At 32.5% G+C, this 21,911-nt stretch overlaps 1 protein-coding gene across 3 annotated transcripts in view; it reads right to left on the bottom strand.

Moving 5' to 3' along the window:
- Positions 1–744: 744 nt before the first annotated feature.
- LOC143233824 (integrin beta-PS-like) overlaps positions 745–21,911 on the bottom strand; it is a 100,076-nt gene continuing 78,909 nt past the window's right edge. For all 3 annotated transcript variants that reach the window (XM_076470538.1, XM_076470541.1, XM_076470540.1), the window contains 6 exons: positions 20,609–20,721; positions 20,245–20,343; positions 18,882–19,008; positions 12,043–12,156; positions 11,477–11,643; positions 745–4,597 (listed from right to left, as the gene is read on the bottom strand). In XM_076470538.1, coding sequence (XP_076326653.1) covers positions 4,499–4,597; positions 11,477–11,643; positions 12,043–12,156; positions 18,882–19,008; positions 20,245–20,343; positions 20,609–20,721 — 719 coding nt within the window. In that variant the 3' untranslated portion in view covers positions 745–4,498. The remainder of the gene's footprint in view (positions 4,598–11,476; positions 11,644–12,042; positions 12,157–18,881; positions 19,009–20,244; positions 20,344–20,608; positions 20,722–21,911) is intronic.

Genomic DNA, 21,911 nt, shown 5'->3' with positions numbered 1-21,911 from the left:
TCTGCTTACACTTCTCAAGCTAGCAGAACCAAACTTGGCAGCGTGACTTGAAGTTCCACAGAGGATGACCTACTCTATATACAGTGTAATTTCTTACTAAAATTTTATTTTATACTAGTGTATCTAATCATGTTAAAGAAAATGTGTTATAGATTAAACTTCCAATTATATTCAATCTTAATCATCTTTACATAATGTGTGCAAGATTTTTATACTGTTATATGATCCCTCAATTTTTCTTTAAATTAATTACTAAACTTTAAAAAAATTTTGAACCACCCTGTACTGAATTGATTGATTAGTGCAGTATTCCAAGTAATGGTATGTAGAAGCAGAAACGACAAAAAACGTGCAGCACATACTGCCACTCAGTTGCTTTATACTCTAGTTAGTGGTTTAAAATTAGCAAAGTAGCTTGTGTAGTACTGTCATAATAAAAAGGTAGCAAGAACTGAACCTGAGATCCTGTTTAAAGTGTTCTGAAGAGAAAAATCTTGTTCAGTATACTGTTGCCTGACAAATGCTCTAGTAAACAAGTTAAAAACCTACAACTCAAAGAATTGAAAAATTTACCTACATCACAAGTTATGAAAAACAAAACATCTTATTTACATAATCTCAAAAGTATTACAATGTAAACTCATGGTACAATATGATTAAAGTGAAATATGTATACACAACTCAGATTTATGTTTCTGCTTAAAAATGTATTATGTGAGAAATCAACACTCACACACGCATATATAGAAAGTTGTTAATTATTTAATTGAAATAAGCTTGAGTGTACATATAAAGGCATGATAACAGTTTATGCTTTTCTTAATTATGGTTAAGTATTTTCAATAACCATTGTTGGACAGAAAAATCTACTTTATAATACATATCTTATTAGAATATCAAGACATTTTAAACAAATGTAATCTTGGCACTCTATAAATATTTATAATCACATACACTTTTGAATTATATTTTTTATCCTTGTTTTAATAAATGTTTCTTCTCTCAGTATCACTTTGCAACAGTGATTATCTTTCAACAACGTGGGTCAAAACCTAAAACTTGTTTATGGATCCACCTGTTTTCAGATACAGCCAAAAGAAAAGATGCATCATGAAAAGTAAATAGTGTGTTAAGTGTGTGTATACTAAATAATTCTAAAAGCTGTATCAAATTCTTTGGTAAGACATATGCTACAAACTAAAGAATTAAAGTAAATTTTGTTTAGTTATATTCATTTTGATAGTCATGCCAATTACATTTATCACTTTCCAAATGTGTTACAAGTTTGTTTTCAAAACACATGTACAGCATGAAGGTTTTTTCAGTTACATTACTCTAGCTATAATGTAGAAGTAGTACAATTACATTCAAATCAAATGTTTATGTTAAATTTAGTCCATTTTTTTGTATATGGTAAAAAGTAAACTGAACTGCAGTAAAGTACCTTTGATTGTTAAAATACTCTGCAGTTATCAGTATACACTATTTGTTTTGGCAGTGAACAGCTGGTCTATAAGTTGGTGACTTATCAGTTGCCAGATAGAGAAACAAGTAACAGCTTAACAGCACAAGTCCTACCTCATGTAGTTACAAATGTAAATATACTTGCAAAGTGTAATTAAAATAAGAATTCAGTGAAATTAACTTAATGGCTAATAAATAAAAACTGTGTTCATGTCATCACGATCATTCGTTGAACGTAAATATTATTTTTTGAGTGATTTAGTACTGTTTTAATTCATAATATATACATAAAAAAATTTATCTTGAATATTACTATTTTTTGCAAATTTCTGATCAAAATCAGCAAGCCATAACATGTTTAAGGAAAGACTAGTCTCCAACAATAAAAATGCCCATTTTTAAATAAGAAACTTCAAGAACAATGCTTTCAGGGAAGAGGAACCTGAAATTTGTTTAATCCAAGATAATTGGATTCAAAATTTTAAAAATACCAAATTTCTTACATTACAGTTTTAAATTATTAAAGAATGATGTGAAAAATATCGGCAAAGCTCAGCAAGTACTAAAACCTAATTGTTGAATTTTACATTACACTCACAAAAACTCCCTAAAAATGTATTAAAACAATATGAAAATACAGGTATGAATTCACATGATTAGAAGGTTGTGAAAAATTCACACCTGATAAACAGAACAAAGAGAAACAGTAAATCACTAATTGAACAGGCTAAATAAACAAAAAAAAAATCAAGCATTCTTGTAAATCTAGTGCTGAAAATTCCATAAAACATTCATATAGGAAAAAAAAAAAGACAATGGTAAATGATACTATAAAATGAGTTTCCAAACTATATCAGCACAAAGTCCCTTAGAACATTCTGCATTCCAATTACCCCACACTCAATGTATAATGATACTAAGTACCTTAATAATATTGTGTATTTGCTAATGTGGGAACCCCTGCTATAAATAAAATGCATGGTGGAATAATGAGCAACTATGTTCTCTTATAATGTACAAAGTGTTGATTGATGTGGAACAGTTATATGAACTAGCCTATCCCAGTGAAACAGAGGAATGTGCTTTAAAAAAGAAAGAAAAATATAATGAAAGATAACCACTGTTTTGAGGATAATACCAGAAAGAAGTTCAGTAGGTAAGTAAATTTATAATACTGTCAAATTAAATATTTTATACTTACCAAATGTAAAAACAGTTAATTCTTACTACAAACTAAGAAAAAATGTAAAACTATGTCATATTAAAACCAGAACACATTTCAAGGCACTTGGTTGTGGATATGCAGTTTTGAGCAGAATATTAACAGCTTAATGACATTTCAGTCCTAGTCCTTTTATAATAATACCAGATTCCATGTCTATTATAAAACATACACAAATGCATAAATTTTAAGGCACTAGGTTAAAACTATTTACACAGAGAAATCTGTTGATAAATTTGTGAAATCTTGATCACATTCCTTACAAATAAAATAAATGTACTTAAAAGTTAGACAACTGAAATGGTACCACAATTATAAAATGGCAATAGAATTTGCCATATTATCATTAGTGCAGTCAAATGCATAAGTTAGAGTAAGATAAAAAAAAAAAGAAAAGACTGATATGAACATTTGTTTTTAGTGTACATATCTTAAGAAAATTGTGAACAGTAATGCTAATAGCTAATCTCTCTACCTTCAACTGACTGTCAATATGAATAGGAATATTTAAACAATCTCTATATTTTAAAGCAATTTTCAGCAATAATATGAATACTTAAGGTCTTTATTTTTTGCATTTCTCTAACTACAGATTATATTACAGTTTTATTCCACCAATTTAAACTAATCCTTCTCCTGAAAATCAGATTATCAACCTTGTTTCAAATAAAAACTAATAATAATCTAATTACCCATTAAGTCTACTTTTCTAGACTTAATACTTTTTTGATATGTTTATCAAACCAAAAAATCAAACAATTTTAGAATATAGTATAAATTATGTAGCAAATGCTATTAACTAAAAATATATGTTCACATCTTTTTCATAATTCAGCTACTAAATAACATATTTTAATAATCTAATCTTTGTTACATACGAGTTTATGATTGCAATTTTTTACTGTGTACTGCAATGCAGTAAGACCAAGCACATATTTTTCTAGTCATATTAAACTTGCAATGTACAGTATATGCACACTTGTGTTCTAGCATTTTTGAAGCACAAACTTGGTATCTAAATTGTATTAGCACAATAAATCAAAACTAGTAAACATAAAATAAAATACACACAAATATTTTTAACACATTTAAGTTAATGAACTTTTAAAATTCAAATTTATATTAACTTTAAAACAACCAAATCTTGTCATTAATATTATTGGGTTATAAAAATAATAAATGATTTATCAAAACACTTACTTTTGACTACACACATCTCGGAAAATATAACAGCCCACAAACTACTTAGACCATTTCACCTGACAATACTTGTTTTCTTTGGAATGAAATAAGTTTTATAACATAAATTTCACAATCATTACTAACAAATTTAAATAGAATAGTGTAAACTTTTTGCTGTAAACGTTAAAACTGACATTACTGTAATTTTAACTACTTGTTAACCACACAAAATGTTTGATGTAATTTATTCAATGGCACATTAAAAACAAATGTATTTATAGTAAAGTACAGGCTCATTTAACAAAAACAAATAAAAAATTATATTATACATACTAAATAATTTCAACTGCTAACAAAAAACATTACTAAAACCCATAAAATACAAATACTTAACCTATAAAACCTTTCTAACAAAATTCACTTTGAAAAAAAAAATGGAACAAACGTCACAACAATCATCCCACTTACATTTTAAGTTAAAAGCACATTCCAAATTTAATACCTTTTCTATAATTTAGAGCATGATATTAGATGACATATTACCAGAGTTGAACTTCCAATACAGTTCTATGTATTAAAATGGAAGACAAAGAGTTTGAATCATTCACAAATAAGTTCACCTAAACATTATTAATCACTGCTAGGAGCCTCTCCAGTCCCCTGTTTTGAGACATTGTACATTGGATTTTTGAAAGTTGTTGTTGCTTCTTTGTATAGTGGATTATCACCCTAAAAATATTAAATGCAAATCTATTTATAGATAAAATTAATTTCAACAATGAAGTGAAAATAATATTTGTGAAATAAATATATGTTGGCCAAATACTTTTCTGCACATAAATGTTCAAACAATCTTATTTTTTGAAAACTACATAAAATGTTCATTCTGCTTTATCACTGAATGCAGAAAGACTAAAGCATATTATGTTACAAGAATAATGCATGTATTTTGACACCAGTAATTTATAAACTAAGATAATGAAACACCTTTGGACTGTACAAAATATAAATATTTAAGCCTCCAAATCCTATTTAATTTTATGATGCTCTAGTAATTGCAGTAATTATTACATTGACTAATCATAATAATTAAATAAATGTTCTTACAATTTATTCCTTTTTAAAAATCAGGTGCCAAATTAATTTCTAAACCCCTCTGCACATAAGTTAACATTTTTCAACACTGAAAATATATTTCAGATAGACACTTACCCACTCTCACAATAAGGCTACCCTAATTTTGTACTGCATTATACATTTGCATTTTTTTTTGCTTCCCAATATCCTTCAGGTTTATGCCTAAACTCGTATGTTTTTACATCATAATGCTGCACTGTAGAATGCAACAACTGTTAACCAACAAGAGTGTGACAACCCTACTAGTGCAGCTGACTCCTTCTGTACTAATTGTTCATTTATCACTTCAAGATTAAGCAAGAAAAGATGTACAGGGAGAATAGGTGAGAAATGTGAGAAAGATAAGTATCTACAGGAAATACATTTTCAATAATGGAAAATGTTAACTTCTGATATGATACCTTGTGTCATCTAACATATTAACTAGAATCTCGCACTGAAATGATGATAGGACTACTGCATAAGTTACCTAGCTCAGCCCCCTTTGGAAAGCACCTGAAGAGAACCCATGAAGCATGAGACCTTACACCATAAAAATATAGGGAGACACCTACATGAAGCCACATGCCTTCTGAACCTCTTTGCCCATAATAAAAATATGTGTTGCCAAGCTAGGCAGAAAAGAAGCACATCCAGAAATAAAGTAAAGAAAATGAATGCACTGTACAATGTTGTGTGGCTAAGGCACATCAAACCACACACTGGAAATCAACTGCTGTCCAAAACCAGGGGCATTGAGTATTTTCCATCTGTTCCTCAGTAGCAAAAGGACACCAGCCATCTTCATTCCATACTAAGATGCAAAAGAGGAACTTCTGTTCCACCATTCTAGATAGAGAAAATGTGTGCTGATCCCTGTACAAATCCAGCATCAGGACACCATGGAACCTGACATCTTGGCAAGCATAGTGGGTCTACTCCAGTCTAAAACCAGGCAGTAGTGGGAATTTTCATTTGTTCCATGGTAGAAGGGTCCTGACGAGCCACATCAGTGAGAAATTGTGTTGGTTGATTCAGCACCAGTCCAATACCAAACCACCAAGAAAGTGATATTGAGGTAGCTTCAGGATGTGGAAAGACCAGCCAAGGTAGTGAACTGTATGTGGTGGATCATCACCAGTCCAAAACCAGGTGCTGTCAGGAATCTTTTGTCCATTATGTGGAAGGATGAGGGTCCACATCATTTACACTAATAGAACACCACCATCTCATTATACTGAGTGGAACTAGTCACACTCAGGAAGAAGCCTCAATGATCCACCATACCATCAGATGGGAGCTAGTAAGTGATAAGAACAAGAGGATGTAAAAGTGTGTTGGGGAGTCTAGTCCAAGTTTATTCAACCAGGACCAGGGGGAGAGGTAGCAGTCCTGAAACCGCTTTACTAATAATAGTCCATAAGATGGTATGGTCTCTACATTGGAGCTTATTTAGTAAAAAAGCAATTACGTGAAACATCCTATCTGATCAGTGAGCATTCCAAACCATGGTGCAGAGTTAAATTATAAGCAACTTATAGATCCTGAGATGTTGAAGGTAGAGAGAGAAAGAAAGAACTTATCTACTCAGAGCTGGTAAGGTGCATTAGAATGGTGATATTCTGAAGGATAGATGGACAGATGACAAAGATATGTGTAATGAAAGCATGTGGTGTAGTCCACATGCCAATTTGCACAAACTTCTTCAACAGATGATGAAGTGAGCAGTCAGACAGAAAGTAAAGTGTTGGATTTGGTGAGAGGAAAGCTGAAAACAGACAATGTGGATAGATATCCAATGAATAATAGCCTAGATGGATGAGCTACTGTAACTCTTTCATAAGGGTAATGTGAGGAAAATCTAGGAGAGATGAGAAATTCTAAAGAATAAATTAGACAGGAATGCAGACCATGAAGAGGAGCAGTGTGGATCACATTAAAACAAACCACATAGATGGGATAGAGAATCCAGGTCATAACAAACATAAAAGAAATGGAAATAAGAATAACCATACTTTCCCCTGCATGAACTTCAGACATTTGAGCATGATTAAGAGAATGAAAAATAGAATAAAAATGGAACAAAATGCAGGAAGTAGCCACATCATATATGTCATTTCTCCTATAGCCTTAATAAAAAAAAAAAAAAAAAAAATAGGATTTAAGCACACAAGAGAGAACACAAATAGGAGGGTAGGCAGACAGAAGTAGGCTGAACCACTGATAGTTTAAGTTGAGGGAAGAGAAACAGGAGACCAAAAAATGAGAACTATGGAGTTGAGATGAGTGGCAAAAGCATCTGATGAAAGCACAAACAACTAGCCACCAGAGGACTGAAGGATCACTTCATAGGTAGTATTTTGGCAGGCCTTGAGAGGTACCTCATGATAGAATTTAGGGCACCTGGGATATAACAAGCTGTTAGATGTACCAGGAAAGAATGGGTCCAGAAAAGTAAGTCAAAAGTATGAAAACAAAGACAGTGAGATAAAGTATCCCCTGCTGTTGACTCTGTGTATCATCTCTAGATATCCATGAAACTATATAAGAAAATGATCCAAAACTCAAAAGCGTTGCCAAAGTTATAAGGGATGGACATGAAGAACCAATATGTCATGAAACCACTGACCCAAATTCATGTGAAAAGTTGACACATATCTCATCAAGGAGGCATCTGAAAAAAAAAAGACCTGGACAAAAGAAGGAAGAGAAACATTCTCTATGGCAATAAAGTCTTTGAATAAGAAAGAAGAAGCTCTCTCAAATGAGTATGACCCAAGGGGATATGGTATTCTTTCAAAAAAGAAAAAAACAAACAACAACTCCCATACAGTCAGAGAAGGAGAGGATTGGGGATGGAAAGATAATTGCTCCATATTCCTCAAAAGAGCATAATGGGTGTGGTATGTGACTCCTCCAATGTGACCAACCAATCTAGATGTACTCTCTTGAAGGAAAATAGGATGGCTGTAACACAATTGTTACAGCAGTGCCAAATGAGAAAATAAACACTTGAGATGGCCACCAAGGGAGCAAAATACCACTGTAGGATGAGAAAAATCCCCATGAGAAATCAAGGGAGAGTGAGAAACCAACTGAGACATGAAACATTGGAGACCAGACACGCATCTACAGATTCTATGGGAACTACAAACAGATTATAATAAAATCCTGGAATATGTTCAACAGCAACTTTAGCCCAACACTTCTAAGGATCAATGTTAGCAAGAAACAAGATCCCTTGGAAGAAGAAAAGTAATGAGGACAAAAAATAATGAAGGACGAAAGGAAAAACAAAGATTAGAGTTCTCTGACAGAACTCCCAATGCCCAAGAATTGGCTACAAATGGAAGGCAAAGGTCTATAAATGTAACTAAACAGGTCCTACTGACTTTAAGATAGTCACTGCCAAAACTGACAGCCCTGATGTCTACAAACAGCAGGTGGACAAATGAGAATAAAAGAATGGGAAGTGGTGGCAGAGAAAGAAGAGAAAGCAGAAGGACAAGAGACAGAGAGGCAAAGAAAGAGCAAACGAGAGACGGTAAACCAGTGAAGATAAAGAATAACATTGGCATGCAGTTCCAACACACTCTATCAACAAATAAACCACATATGAAGTGATAAGGATGAGGAAGGTAAACATGCCACTGTAAGAACAAAATGAATGAGCATCTGCTGAAAGCCCCAAAAGTAAATGATGCATTACCAGAGAATGAAGGTAACGAAGGAGAAATAATGGAAGTTAGTGGAGAGTGCAAAATAAAGGTGGAAAAACCTAAGTTTAAAAAAAGACAAACAAAAAACAAAGGATTTAACCCTCAAAGCCAAAGAAGAGACTCCAGAGTTTTGGAGTAGAAGAAGGGCAATACAGTATAAAGTCTAGCATAGGAGTACTAGGAGTAGGTATGCATGCACCAAAGTATTGGTAAAAGTAGCTGAATATAGATTTGTATATCTGGATAGAAAGTAATATACATAAAAGAAAAAAGTAAGGAATGAATTGCAAAGAGAAGGAAAGAAACATACCTCTGAAACCAACTCCCAAAATCATGAAATGGTTAAGGTAGAACCAAGACAGCATGATCATAAAGTAAAGGTATGTACTGGAAAAAATCTAGCAGCTTCTCTTCTATCACAAATGAGAAACATAGATAGAAGGATGTCAGGACAAAAAAAAAGGCCCAGGCTGCATGAAAAACTTCATATTCCACCACAAAAGCTGTCACTTCTAACAAAGAGAAATCTGACAATGATGCAGTTGTTAGACTAGCATGAACAGTCTTGTATTTGCACATTGGCAAAGTATAAAGTACTGACATTTATGAAATACTAATATGAAAAGACTACAAAATCTTCACATGTAGAAAACGTTGGGAAGAAAATATCTAACATTTAATATGTCTTCAACAAATAATGTATCTATAGATACTTCCACTAAAAGATGCCTATACCTGAAAAGATCTTGAGTGACAACAGACATGTTGTTACATATGAGTCTTCAATTAAGAAGTGATAACTGAACAACCAGTGCAGAGGAATTCAGCTGTGCAAGGAGGGTGTATTGCACTCCTATTGGTTGAAAGCTGTTTCATCCTCATTTGCATACTACAAATGGTTCTGATTGGAACCTAATGGGTAGTGGTGTATGCAAAAAACTGCACAGAAAGAGGCAGCACAAAATCAATAAAAGCTGATATGTGAAAAGAGGTAAAATATCATATTGAATTGCATACTTGTATCCTATATGACTAGCTAAGGTACAATAATCAAAATGTGTATTCTTCAATTCCTTTTGTATGCTTATCTTGTTCTGTCATCAACAGACAACAATTTCCTCATTTCAGTTTTTAAATAGCAGTATTAAGGTATGAATTTTAGAAACTCATCTATAATTTTCAAAATCAAGTAAACTGAAAAACTTACTTAACACTATATTATAATACTCTAGAGAGCAACAAAGAATTACAAATAAGCTGACTTGCCCCCCTTTACCAACCTTTGAAAGACTAAAATATTAGTCTTAAATTACTCACTACAGAATTCTTATTGCTCAAATAAACAACAATTCTGTTTGGTTAGAAAGCTATCAGTAGAAAATCAGACCCCTCCTGCCACATCCTTTCTTTCAGGATAAATTAATAGTTCTCTCTTACATCTAATCATGTATTATATATAACCAATAAAAAGTCAAGATTTTCTTCTATCAAATTATGTATTGCATAATGCAGTGTTCTGAACATATAAACAGTCAATTTTACTCAGAGTACAAGCAATTTCCCAATGAGAACCTTAATGACTAGCTTGGATGAACTTGTAACAGCTCTTGTTGCATAGTTAGAAAAATCATAAAAATTGTAAGAAGTAGGGGATACTGTCTACCCTTCATAATGTTATTAATCTGTGTTTCTGGTGCATTATTTAATTAAATAAAAATTATTTAGTGTGTTATTGCTATTAGTATCAAAAAGTAGTATTAAATATCCTTAACAATCGATGACAAGAAAAAAGATTAAGTAAGTTCTTTATTTCTTTTTCATGTTTATTTTTATTTATTATTATAAAATAATAAAAATGTAAAAACAGGGATCTTTTTAGGTTTGTTAAGATTAGATTTAGTAAAATAAATAATATCATTAAAATGTTTCATATGGTACAAGGAAAGCATGCAAGCAGCATGTGGGTAATATAATTTGATAACATAACATAAGCTACTCATCGCCTGAGTGATTTACAACTTATAATGGCATGGATAGTAGTTAGACATGGTTCACAGGGCAATAAAACAGTATCATTTAATTATAAACAGGTGTATATTGTTACAAGCTTAAAGGTACTTAAGATAAACAAATGTAGTTTCATGTTAACTTTGAAATCATTCTATAATTAAAAAAAAAATAATTTAATTCCATTTTGAATATGGGTAGAGAAAATAACAGATAAAATATAATGTTTTATGGAAAAAAACGTTTGAAATGTGTTTCGGAGGTTTAATGGATTACACAAAGGAAATTTGAGGGTTTTGAGATGAATAAAAGTATTTCTAATCTTAACATGAAAATTACTTTGCACATGGACTATTCAAAACAAATACCCAATATATTTATGGACAAATCTTTATTTTACTTTATTAAAAATATGATATTATGTATAGAAAATACTTATAATATTAATTAAAAAACTACCAAATTTTGTGAGAATATACACACTTACTGAAAGTTAGAAGTATTAAATCTATAGAGACTTTAAACAAATACAAAGAGGTTTTGACTGAGCACGTGTTGAAAAAGTTAATGAAGAGATTTAACCATGTATAATACCATAATTATGACTTCACACACCTTAGACTTAATTATTCATTGATATTACAAAATATAACTGAAAATCTTAAACTAACATAGCAAAACTCAAGTAGGATAGAATAATGTTTCAAATGGAAAGAATAATTTTCAGCCTTGCAATTATGCTCTTAAAAAAAAAGATAAAACTTACAGCATGCCATTTAGCCATTGCTCTTTCTTTCTCAAACTTTGCATACTCTCTACGATCATGAATTGAGGTTAGAATCTTCCAGATTAAAAGCAACAGCAAGCCAATCAAGACAATTCCTCCAATAACACCTCCTACTATTGCTGCTACATTCACTGGTTCTGGACAGTCTAAAATGTATAAAGTTTAATGATCACATGGATGGACAAACCACATATAATGTAACACATGATAATAACTGAAGTTTTTATGCATTATCACTGAAGTAGTCAAACCACTAAAATGTACATATCAACTATATGAATGATTAATTCTCTTCAACTATCATATGCACTCAAAAAGTTACTTTTCAACATATTGAGTTAAAAGTATTTATAAAACCTTTTCATGGTAACTGAAGTAAAATTACATTACTTCAAATTTGGATAAGTTGAATAATTAATATACTTAGTAGAAAGGATTACTTAAACTACAAACTAACAGTACATAGATATAAACTGTTTACAATCAAAACCAGACACACATATAACTCACTCCTAATTTAATGTTCCTCTTGCCTGCAAACATACCTTTTCCAATCTGTGCCCAGACTTTTACAGCATCTTGATTGGCCTCATAAACAAATTTAAATTTGCACTCATCATCATCAGTGAAAACACAAATCTTCTGGTTCTTGTTTATAACTTTAAAGAATACATATATATGAATAAAAATGAAACATTTCTAAATTACTTGATACTGATAATATAATAAAATGCAAAAATTGTTACTAATTATTCAGATATTTAAAAGTCTCACACAGACATTTTAATGAGGAGAGAGATTCACATGCAGTTACATGGTTTTGGAATTCTTATATGTGAAATCTAACAAACAGAAAAACAAGCTATTACAAACAACTTCTCCAAACACATTTCAAAACATTAATATAATGTTTTGCAACAACACGAGACCTATTGGTTAATTTTAGCTGTTCCATCCTTCGAGCTAAAAAAACTGAAAAATAAATTAGGAAAAAATCTTAAGCTCAGCCTTTATCATTCATATACTTATCAAAGTTTTTTGTGAAACACACTTAAGTTTACTGAATGTATGACACCTAAAGACAACTAATTCCAAAGGTCAACCACCCTCTTAGAAAACTGAAACTATATTAGCTGAAGATGACTTCTACCATGCCATAATTTATATTTTTGTCCCTTATTCCTACTATTCTTACTATTAAATATGATAAAAGATGATACATCAACACTATAAATTCCCTTCACAATCTTAAACACCTAATCAGATTTCCCATAACTCTTCATTTTCAAGATAAAACAATGTGAGAGATTTCAGCCTCTCCTCATATTGCAACTCCTCCATCCCAAGCATCATTTCAATAACCATTCTTTGGCCCCTTTGCAACAATTTCATGTCTTTCCTAAGGTAAGGAACCCAAGACTGAACACAATATTCCAAATGATCACTTGCATCCAGATGTGCTCCAATTTCCATCCTCTCAATCATTTTTATATTTGAACAATAAATATTAAATAGCATTATTTATTGCAGGTTCCTTGACTAACTGGTGAGGAAAGCCATCTTTTAACATCTAAACTGGAAAATAAACAATTGATAACATACGCCTGTAATGGTTTTACTGTCTTGAAATTATTACATGTTCTTCTTACAGTAATTCCTGTATGTTGAACCTGAAAACGATATCCATTTTTCTCCACCAACTACAGACTTTTCACAAAACATCAGTTGTTCAGTGATGGCATTAATCTTTATACTGAAAAGTGTGACATTCTAAATGCAGCCCAGAGGAACTCCAAGATCTTGTAGAAAATAACAGGAAAGTGTCGAACCCACACGAACTTGAAATTACCTGTCCATTAAAAAAATTTTAATAAAAATGGGCAAATGGTCACGTAACCCATATAAATGGAGGTCTCACAAAATGCCATACCTCGAAGTTGTATCATGAGCCTCCTCAATGTCAAGAAATATTGATTGAAGATGTCATTTGAGAAAGGCCTCTCTGACTGATGTTTCAAATCAAATCAGGTGGTCCATGGTGGAGCACTGTCTTCAAAACCCACATTGAGTAGGCAAGAGGAGGTTGTTTGATTTGAGAGACCAAAAAAAATGAGCATTAACCATCCTCTCTAAGGTCTTACAGAGACAGCTCATCAAAGCAACTGGATGGTAGTTTGAAGGAATCTTGGGATCCTTCCCAGGCTGAGAAAAAGTTAGGACAATACTCCAGTGCCAGACATCAGGAAAAAATTCTTCTGCCAGATCTGGGTAAAAACAATCAGAAGAATAGCTGGAGAAGCAGGAAGTAGATGGAGCAGCATTCAGTAGTGTACATCATCAGGTCCAATGTATTGCCAGTTTGAATTCCACCAGTGTAAAGGGACGATTATAATCATACAGACAATCAGCTTGAAAGGAAAGAGGTGATCACTCTACCTGAGTCTTAATGGCTAAGAAGGTAGAGGATGAAGCAGAAGTGCTAGATACCCATCAAAAGCTTTGATCTAGAGTATCGGATGTGCTCCAGGTATCAGCTACTTCCTGGCTATCAGACAGCAAGATCAAGAGGGGAACATAATTATATTGCTCATTGATCTTTCGAATCTTGTCCCATATGATTTTGGAACTGGTGACAGAAGATATGTAGGTTGTAAACTTAATCCAAGATTCCTTCTGGCTTTAATGTCTTACTGTATAATACAGTCAGTTACTGCTGCCTTACAATCATCTTTTGTGGGCTTACAGACGATGGCAGGATCAAGTTCTGCAAGAGCAGTGAAAGAGGGCCAGTTTGCTTGATCCAGCTTCTATCAGGGCACCCAGGTCAGGTGACATCGACCATGGGTAGTATCTCTCAAAATTATAGGAAAATGATCACTGCCTCACGAGTTATTGTTAACCCTCCACAAAAAATGGGAGAATAATGAAGGGGAGCAAACTGAGAGATCAATAGCAGTAACGGACTGACTAGGTGCCTGAAAATAAGTATAAGAACCAGTATTGAAATGAGAAAGGGTGTGATCGGAGAGCATACGTTCTATGGAGCGACCCCTTTCCCATCAATATCAGCACTTCCCTAGTGGGGATGATGTCCATCAAAGTTGCCCAGGATTAAAAAGGGAGACGCTAACTGTCCAATGAGATCATCATCAGCTGATTTATTATAGTTCTCTCCAGGCAACAAGTAGACAGAACAGACAATGATGGTATGCTCCCAGAAAACACGAATGACTCCGGCCTCCAAACGTGTGTCCAGTGACAGAGTGGGCACATTCTGACAACCAACAGTGCCACCCCTCCATGCACTTCAGACAACAAGTAGAGAAAACAGACAGTGATGGTATGCCCCCAGAAAACACAAATGACTCCAGTCTCTAAAAGTGTGTCCAGTGGCCAAGACAGAGTGGGCACATTCTGATCAACCAACAGTGCCACTCCTACATGCACTCATCCATCACACAGCCTGTCATTTCTGTACCAAGAAAACTGCAGAAAAGTGACTGCATTGGCTGGTTTCAGAAATGTTTCCTGTAAGGAAAGACATACTGGGTGGTAGGAAGCAATCAGTGGCTTGATGTCATCCAGATAAGAATGTAAACCTTGACAGTTCCATTATATCAAGGTGGCCGTCTTTATTTACGTGTAGGCAAATTGGGTGAAGAGCCCTTCCCTTTACGGCCATGTCTCTTTTCTTTATTGTCTTTATTCAAGGGCGATCTATCAATCTCCATGAATCCTGCTCTGGGTTGATTGGGCAGTTCTTTGTTGCAGAAAAAGAATTCCAGCGAGTAAGGATGTGAACAAATCATTATGTTGCAACTTGGGGTAGGAGAAGAAGATGTACCCGAGGAAATGACCATATCCAGAAACAAAGGAATTGGATCTTGGGGTTTGCTGGAATGAATGTTAGGGACAGAGATGGATGTTGACACTGATTCATCAACTTTTTTAACCACTGAGGTCAAAAGACTTTTCATACAGTTTGAGAATGATTCTTTTGGAGACACAAAAACATCCATCTGCACTCCCACAGTAATAGTGGAATGAAGTGCAGTGCAGCAGCATACATCTGAGATGATGTGGTGGACAGCAACTTTCAAGCCTCAGGGTAAGTAATGTTTTGAATTGTCTTTAAATGCTGCACCTCTTTTTCTTCCAACCATTTACTGCAAGAATGAAAGTAGGATGAATGAGAGCTATTGTATTTGATGCAATGAGAAACCATTTCACATTGATAGGCATCATGGTCCTTGCCATCGCAATGAGTACACTTCAAGGACCATGACATGATGTCTCCGAGTGACCAAACCGCTAACACTGGAAATATCTGAGAGGGTTTGGAATGTATGGCTGTACCCTCCAATTAAGATAACCTGCCTTGATTTTGGAAGGTAGATGTGGTGATATAAATGTCAGAACGAGGACATTGTTTGGCATCATAATTCCATCTTTGCAAGTGGAGATATGCATCACTGCAGAAACTCCTTGGGTGGAGAAACCAGTGAGAATCTGTGACTCGGGAATGTTCTTCAAACCGCTCTCAACAATAACTCCTCATGACGAATTCAAAGTAGTATGAGGCGTAACCTCAATAGGTATATACCCAATTGCCTTTGAATGCAAGAGGAGTTCACTGTGTTGAGATGTGGATGTTTCCACTAACATGTCACCAGAACAAATCTTTTTGACTGACTTTGGAAAGCCAGCAAGTCCCTTCTGAAGAAAAATAGGAAGACATTTGCCCTAAAGATTTGTCTGAAAGAAAATGTAGTATAAGAAAATGAGGTACAGGTGTTACAGATGTTGAAGATTGCTGCTCAGAATCCTCAAATAAAATAGTGAAAAAACAGTCCTTAGATAAACAACTATGTCTTATATTTTTATTTGGAGGATCCATAATTAAAAAGGAATTTTTCAGTGGCCACTGATCCCACCCACCATGGAGCCCTATGAGGGGATGCACCACAATGCCAAACAAGGACACTGCAGCAATGCCAGGATTTTGTGAACACTATACCCAAACACCAGCAACAGATACAATGTCCACAAGACCTGTTGAGAACATCCAACACTGGTACTTTGTTACCCTAGCCCAAGTGGAGAAGCCGATTGACCCTAGGAGGGCCACCTTAAGACTGCCCATCTACAGGAATTCAATGCCAAAGTGGTGTGTTACAGTTGTACCTCTCAACCATTAGAACACTCTCCTTCCCTTCATGGGTCACCACCCACGTATTTGCTGTACATAAACTGAAAGAACAGAACCTTCCTTGGGAGGACCCTCATCATATACAGGAATCTGCACTGAGGGGATCACATTAGGAAATTGTATTTATAACATATAATTATGATATTTATATTTGTTCCAGATATGAACTTCTTTCTTTTATGTTCTAGAGCTTTATTTTATAACCTCTAACACTTTTTATCATCCATAAAAAACAAAAATTGTCTATTTTTAATTTTTTTAACAATCACATACTCTCTTTATGGTTTCAAGTAATACACAAGACCAAAAATAATATTTCTCAGTAAATCTAAAGAATAAATGAGTATTCTTTTATTTTTAAATAAGATTTCATGTTTATATCCACACATAAAAAACTTGTTTCCTAAATGTATTCTTATGTTATGTTCCATTTCAGCCACACCTTGATTTATTATGTGGAAAAAAAGTGAGGTTAGCAGTGTGAGCTTTGTATCTTTGTCACATCCTACAATGCCTGTTGGGGGTTCATTCTCATTCAGTTCAGTGCAGGTGCATTTGAACATTACCGTAGATATGATAGTAAAAAGTTCTTCAAAACTTGAATATTATTTCTATGAACTTCCAAACATGTTTAATTCAACACATCTTTGTATGTTATTTCACTACATAGACAAATCTTTAATTGCTACTACTAGTGAATGTTTGCAATAACTTACCACACAGGTGGTTTGAACAACACTGTCTAACCCTAGTTACATGATACATCCTGTTACAAGAGATCACCAAAGAATATTACTTTGTAGCACTTAAGACATTAGTCTCAGTCACATTCCTCTCATTACAGACAGGATTTACATTGGAATTTGAAACTTAAGTTCTTCATTGTATTGACATCACAACTGTGAGAATGTCACAGATTTCCCTGTATTATTGAGATGAATGTGTTTAGATTATTTCACAATTAACTTTTTTTTTTTTTTATTGTTGTCACTTGTACACTGAGTTTCAAAATCTTTGCAAAATATCAGAATAAAGTTTTTATATATCAGTTAGATTGTTTTAATACAAAGCAATAACAACAACAGAAGAATGAGTCTTACTACAAAGTAAAGATAGTAAGAAGGAAAAATAAAATTCTTGGGTGGTACTAGTAGTACTTACAAGTCACACAAGGTTATCATTCTACATATTGAATCAGATTTTAATTATGATTTAAATATAAAATTATATTAAATCATTGAACTTAAAAGTGCTGACTTAAATGCAGAAGAATATAAAAATCACAAACACTTTCAGTTCAAATTGCCAAGTCTCTTTCATGTAAAGAACATGCACTCACCACTCAATAGAATTCAACACTAATATTTGTTGATCAACTCCTTTCCTAAAAGATATCTATTTTGACTTAATTTTTCAATGTAAAAACTAACATAAATAGATAAATGATATAGCATTATTTTAGATACAATAGAAAACTAATAAAAGTTATATACATCCCATGTAGTTTATAGTTTATTCCAGAAGAAAATGTTTTAAGGCTTACAAAACAATACTACTGACAACTACTAAATACAACCTCTATATATAATGGCAGTTATTACAGTAAGCACCACCCAAATTCATACTATAAAATCCAGAGAACAACATTTCATCACATATTTTGCTTAACATCTTATGATTTGTGAAAGTGAAATACAGCGATTGGTATAACATGGTACTGAAATGGATATCTTCGAATTGGATTGTCTGAGCTTTAACACATCCAGATGCTGTTTTATAAAGAAAACGACTAGAAAAATGTTTAAATATCAGCAACAGATAGCAGAACTAGCACTAAAGTGCATGAATATATATTTTGTTTTCAATTGTTGAAGAAAAAGTTTTCCTTAGAGACACTTATTTATAGTCTCAAACATATTTTGGGATTTCTTTTATTAATTTTCTCTTCAAACTTCATTAAATAAAATAATTAGCACAAATAATTGAATATTGTGCTTCTATACACAAAAATAAAATCTGAAAAATCAATAAAAGATCTTTTTTTTTAAATTCACAAATGTGATTTTTCTCTCATTTTAAGGCAAAATAACTCAAGTAGGTTAGGGGTTAATAAACAATTATTATACTACTGTTTAAAAAGAAGTCAGAAATTACATTAATGTAAAATAAGGATACCTTCAGCTTCATCAACTTCCTCCAGTGTAAAGTTACAACGGAAACACTCTTCTTGGGATAAAGGACCAGACTGAAACATCTTACACTGAACACACTTTACAAGAGAATCACAGCTAACTGGGCAGTTCTGGTGAAATAAGAAAATATTAAATTTAAATGCATAAAAGTACTTCCTCTCATCTGATGCACTGGACTGCATTTTTTACTTATACACTTTAAAAATCACTACATAATATTCTCAGGCAGATATAATGTCAAAAACTAATCTAAATATGATTGGACTAATTATAACAGTTTTTTAAACCTTTAATCAGTAAATAATTAAATGTATTGTTAAGTATACTTGTGAATTTAAACATTTGAGTTAAACCTCTTAAATAATGTATACAATGCTATACTTAAAGGCAGCAAATTATTATATACCAATATAACCTTGCAAGAAAAATACAGTTATGTATGTATCAGGTGTATGAAGGTTAAAAACTAATGTTACTTCTTTAAATCAGTTCATCCATCTTAATTCTTAACTTTCTTATAACAGTCAGAAAAATGTTATTTTATTTTCAACAACTAAGTATAACAGATTGAAGAGCTGTAGGATTACAATTAACCACAATACTGACTAAATTTGTTTTAACGTCACTACAAAAAAACAAGCATCAGTAAAATTTTAGTATAAAAGGTATGTCAACAAAAGAAAGAAACTGGTTAATGCTTTAATCTGTTATATCAAAGTAAAAGATATACGGTTAGACTAAAAATACATTATGTTTTCTAGATACACTAATATTTATAAAAATGAAGACTTACTATTTAGTAACTATCCTATAAATTTTTTTTATATTACTACACTTTGATAAATACCTCAAAAAGTCTTAAAGAGTGGATAAAGTAGAGAAAAATTATATTAAACTGAAACAGGTGTTACATGTTAAGTACCAAAAAAATCACACTAATGAAGAAGATTAAAGATCATACCATTTCTCTTTGGTCGTGTACAAAATCAGTTTGTCAGCTGTAACTCGTGTTAAAATTACTATAAAAACACATAAAGGAACACTGTTATAATAAAGGGTTTGTGTTAAAATGATATGCGTGATAAAGTGTCAGGTTGTGGTAAAATTTCAGTCTCCACTCCAACACAAACCTTTTATTGTAATTTTCCCTTGAACATCACACTATTTCTCACAATCTCACACTATATAGCAATCTCTACTTTAAGACTGACACTTTATCACAGTCTTTATTTCAGCAGTGACACATGTTTTAACTTATACTTTAAGCATGTCCAAGCATTTATAATTATCTAAAAATAGATATGTTCTTAATTTGAAATAACTATGATAAATATCTTAATACTCACAATGCATTCCTCACAATAATCACCACTATACTTTTTTCCATCAATTATCCAGCATTCACATTTTCCACATTCACAGCTACCTCGACCACTGCATAGCTCCTGTTAAAAAATGTTAAAAATATTGTTTTATTTCTTCTGTTTCTTTCTGTCGTAATTTAAAAAGTATTTAACCAAATTTACCACAAAGATTTACTCTACCAACACAAAATATCCTCTACAAACTACCACTTACATGTGGGTAATATTCCCTTCAATACTATATTAATCAAAATTCATTTACTGATTGATAAAATGTTGAGAAGTTCTTACAGTTTAAAATGAATTAAGAAATATAAACAATAGGAGTTTCTATCATGTTACTTACTGAAGAATCAGGTGGGTAGCAAGTCTTCTCAGTATCTCGGCACTCACATGCACTTCCTTTCCATCCAGGTAGACAAATACATTTCCCACACTCGCATGTACCATGATCAGGTCCTACCATATGTATATTATAATATTAACACTGTAGTCAATTTAGTTATTAAAGGTATGGTACACTAATAATTAAAAATTACCAAAATTTAAAATGTATCAACAAAGCTGAATTACCAATAAACTGTATGTATCTGTAAGTATTTGAAAATAATCAGTCTTGTATAATTCCAGGACAACAATTTCACAGTAACTGGAATGTTGTACAAGTACAAAAATCCTTCCAGAAAAAACCAACAAAAAAATCACCCTAAAAATGTACGATTTATTCAAAAGTGTGTATATGACTACCAGCATTTGTGTTTGACATTGGCATTAGTTCATAAATCTAATGAAAAGATTTACTCTTTTGTGGATTAACAAATTAACACCAGTCTGATGAGCTTGTATTACAATCCACCTCCAGTTAGTTTTGAGGTAATATAGTTCATGTAGTATAGTATGCTGTTTTTGAACAAAGTAAATATGCATTTGGTATAGACTGTACTTTCATATGTTACAGATGGACAAGTACAAGTTCAATGAAAACTATTTCAAAAGTCTGTAACAGTAAGTTCTTATTCAGACACGTGATAGCATTTCCTATGTAGGGATAGCTCGCACTGTTCTTCAATTTTGCATTCTAAATATCTCTTCAACTGGTAATCAGAACCTTACAATACTAAACAGTATTTCCTTTCATAACAATACCCATGTGATGACTGAGTCTGTAACTATTATAACAAAAAGTCGGAATTTTTTAATTCTTCTTTCTGTTGCTTCATGTTTATTACATAACTCGACAAACAAAACAATGGTTTCAACCAAATTCATTAAAGAGACAGTTTCAAATACAGTATCAGCTTTTTTAAGTAGTAGTAATTTTTACAAAATCACAATTTTATTGTAACAATGTTATCATTACCCCTTTAATTTAGCTTTCTTTTACTATTAACATTCTACTCCACTTTATGTAGGGATTATGTAAATACCATCCCTAGTATCTTGTTTGCATTGTTTTTGAAGGATTGATGTTAACCATCCCTACATTTCTTCCTTTTCTGAAAAGTTTTTTCTTCACTTATATTTTATTACAGGTATGAACATTTCTGAGTAAATAAACTGAACTTTGTGTATATTTGAGTAAATACATTTTCTTCTGATTTTCATTTGTTTGTTAAAATTCACACATAGCTGCTCAAGGGTTATCTGCA

Source organism: Tachypleus tridentatus, chromosome 12, assembly GCF_004210375.1.
Source record: "Tachypleus tridentatus isolate NWPU-2018 chromosome 12, ASM421037v1, whole genome shotgun sequence".
In the NCBI taxonomy this organism is placed as follows: Eukaryota; Metazoa; Arthropoda; class Merostomata; order Xiphosura; family Limulidae; genus Tachypleus; species Tachypleus tridentatus.
Note: the sequence above shows the minus strand (reverse complement) of the source record. Positions and strands in the feature narration are given on the sequence as shown.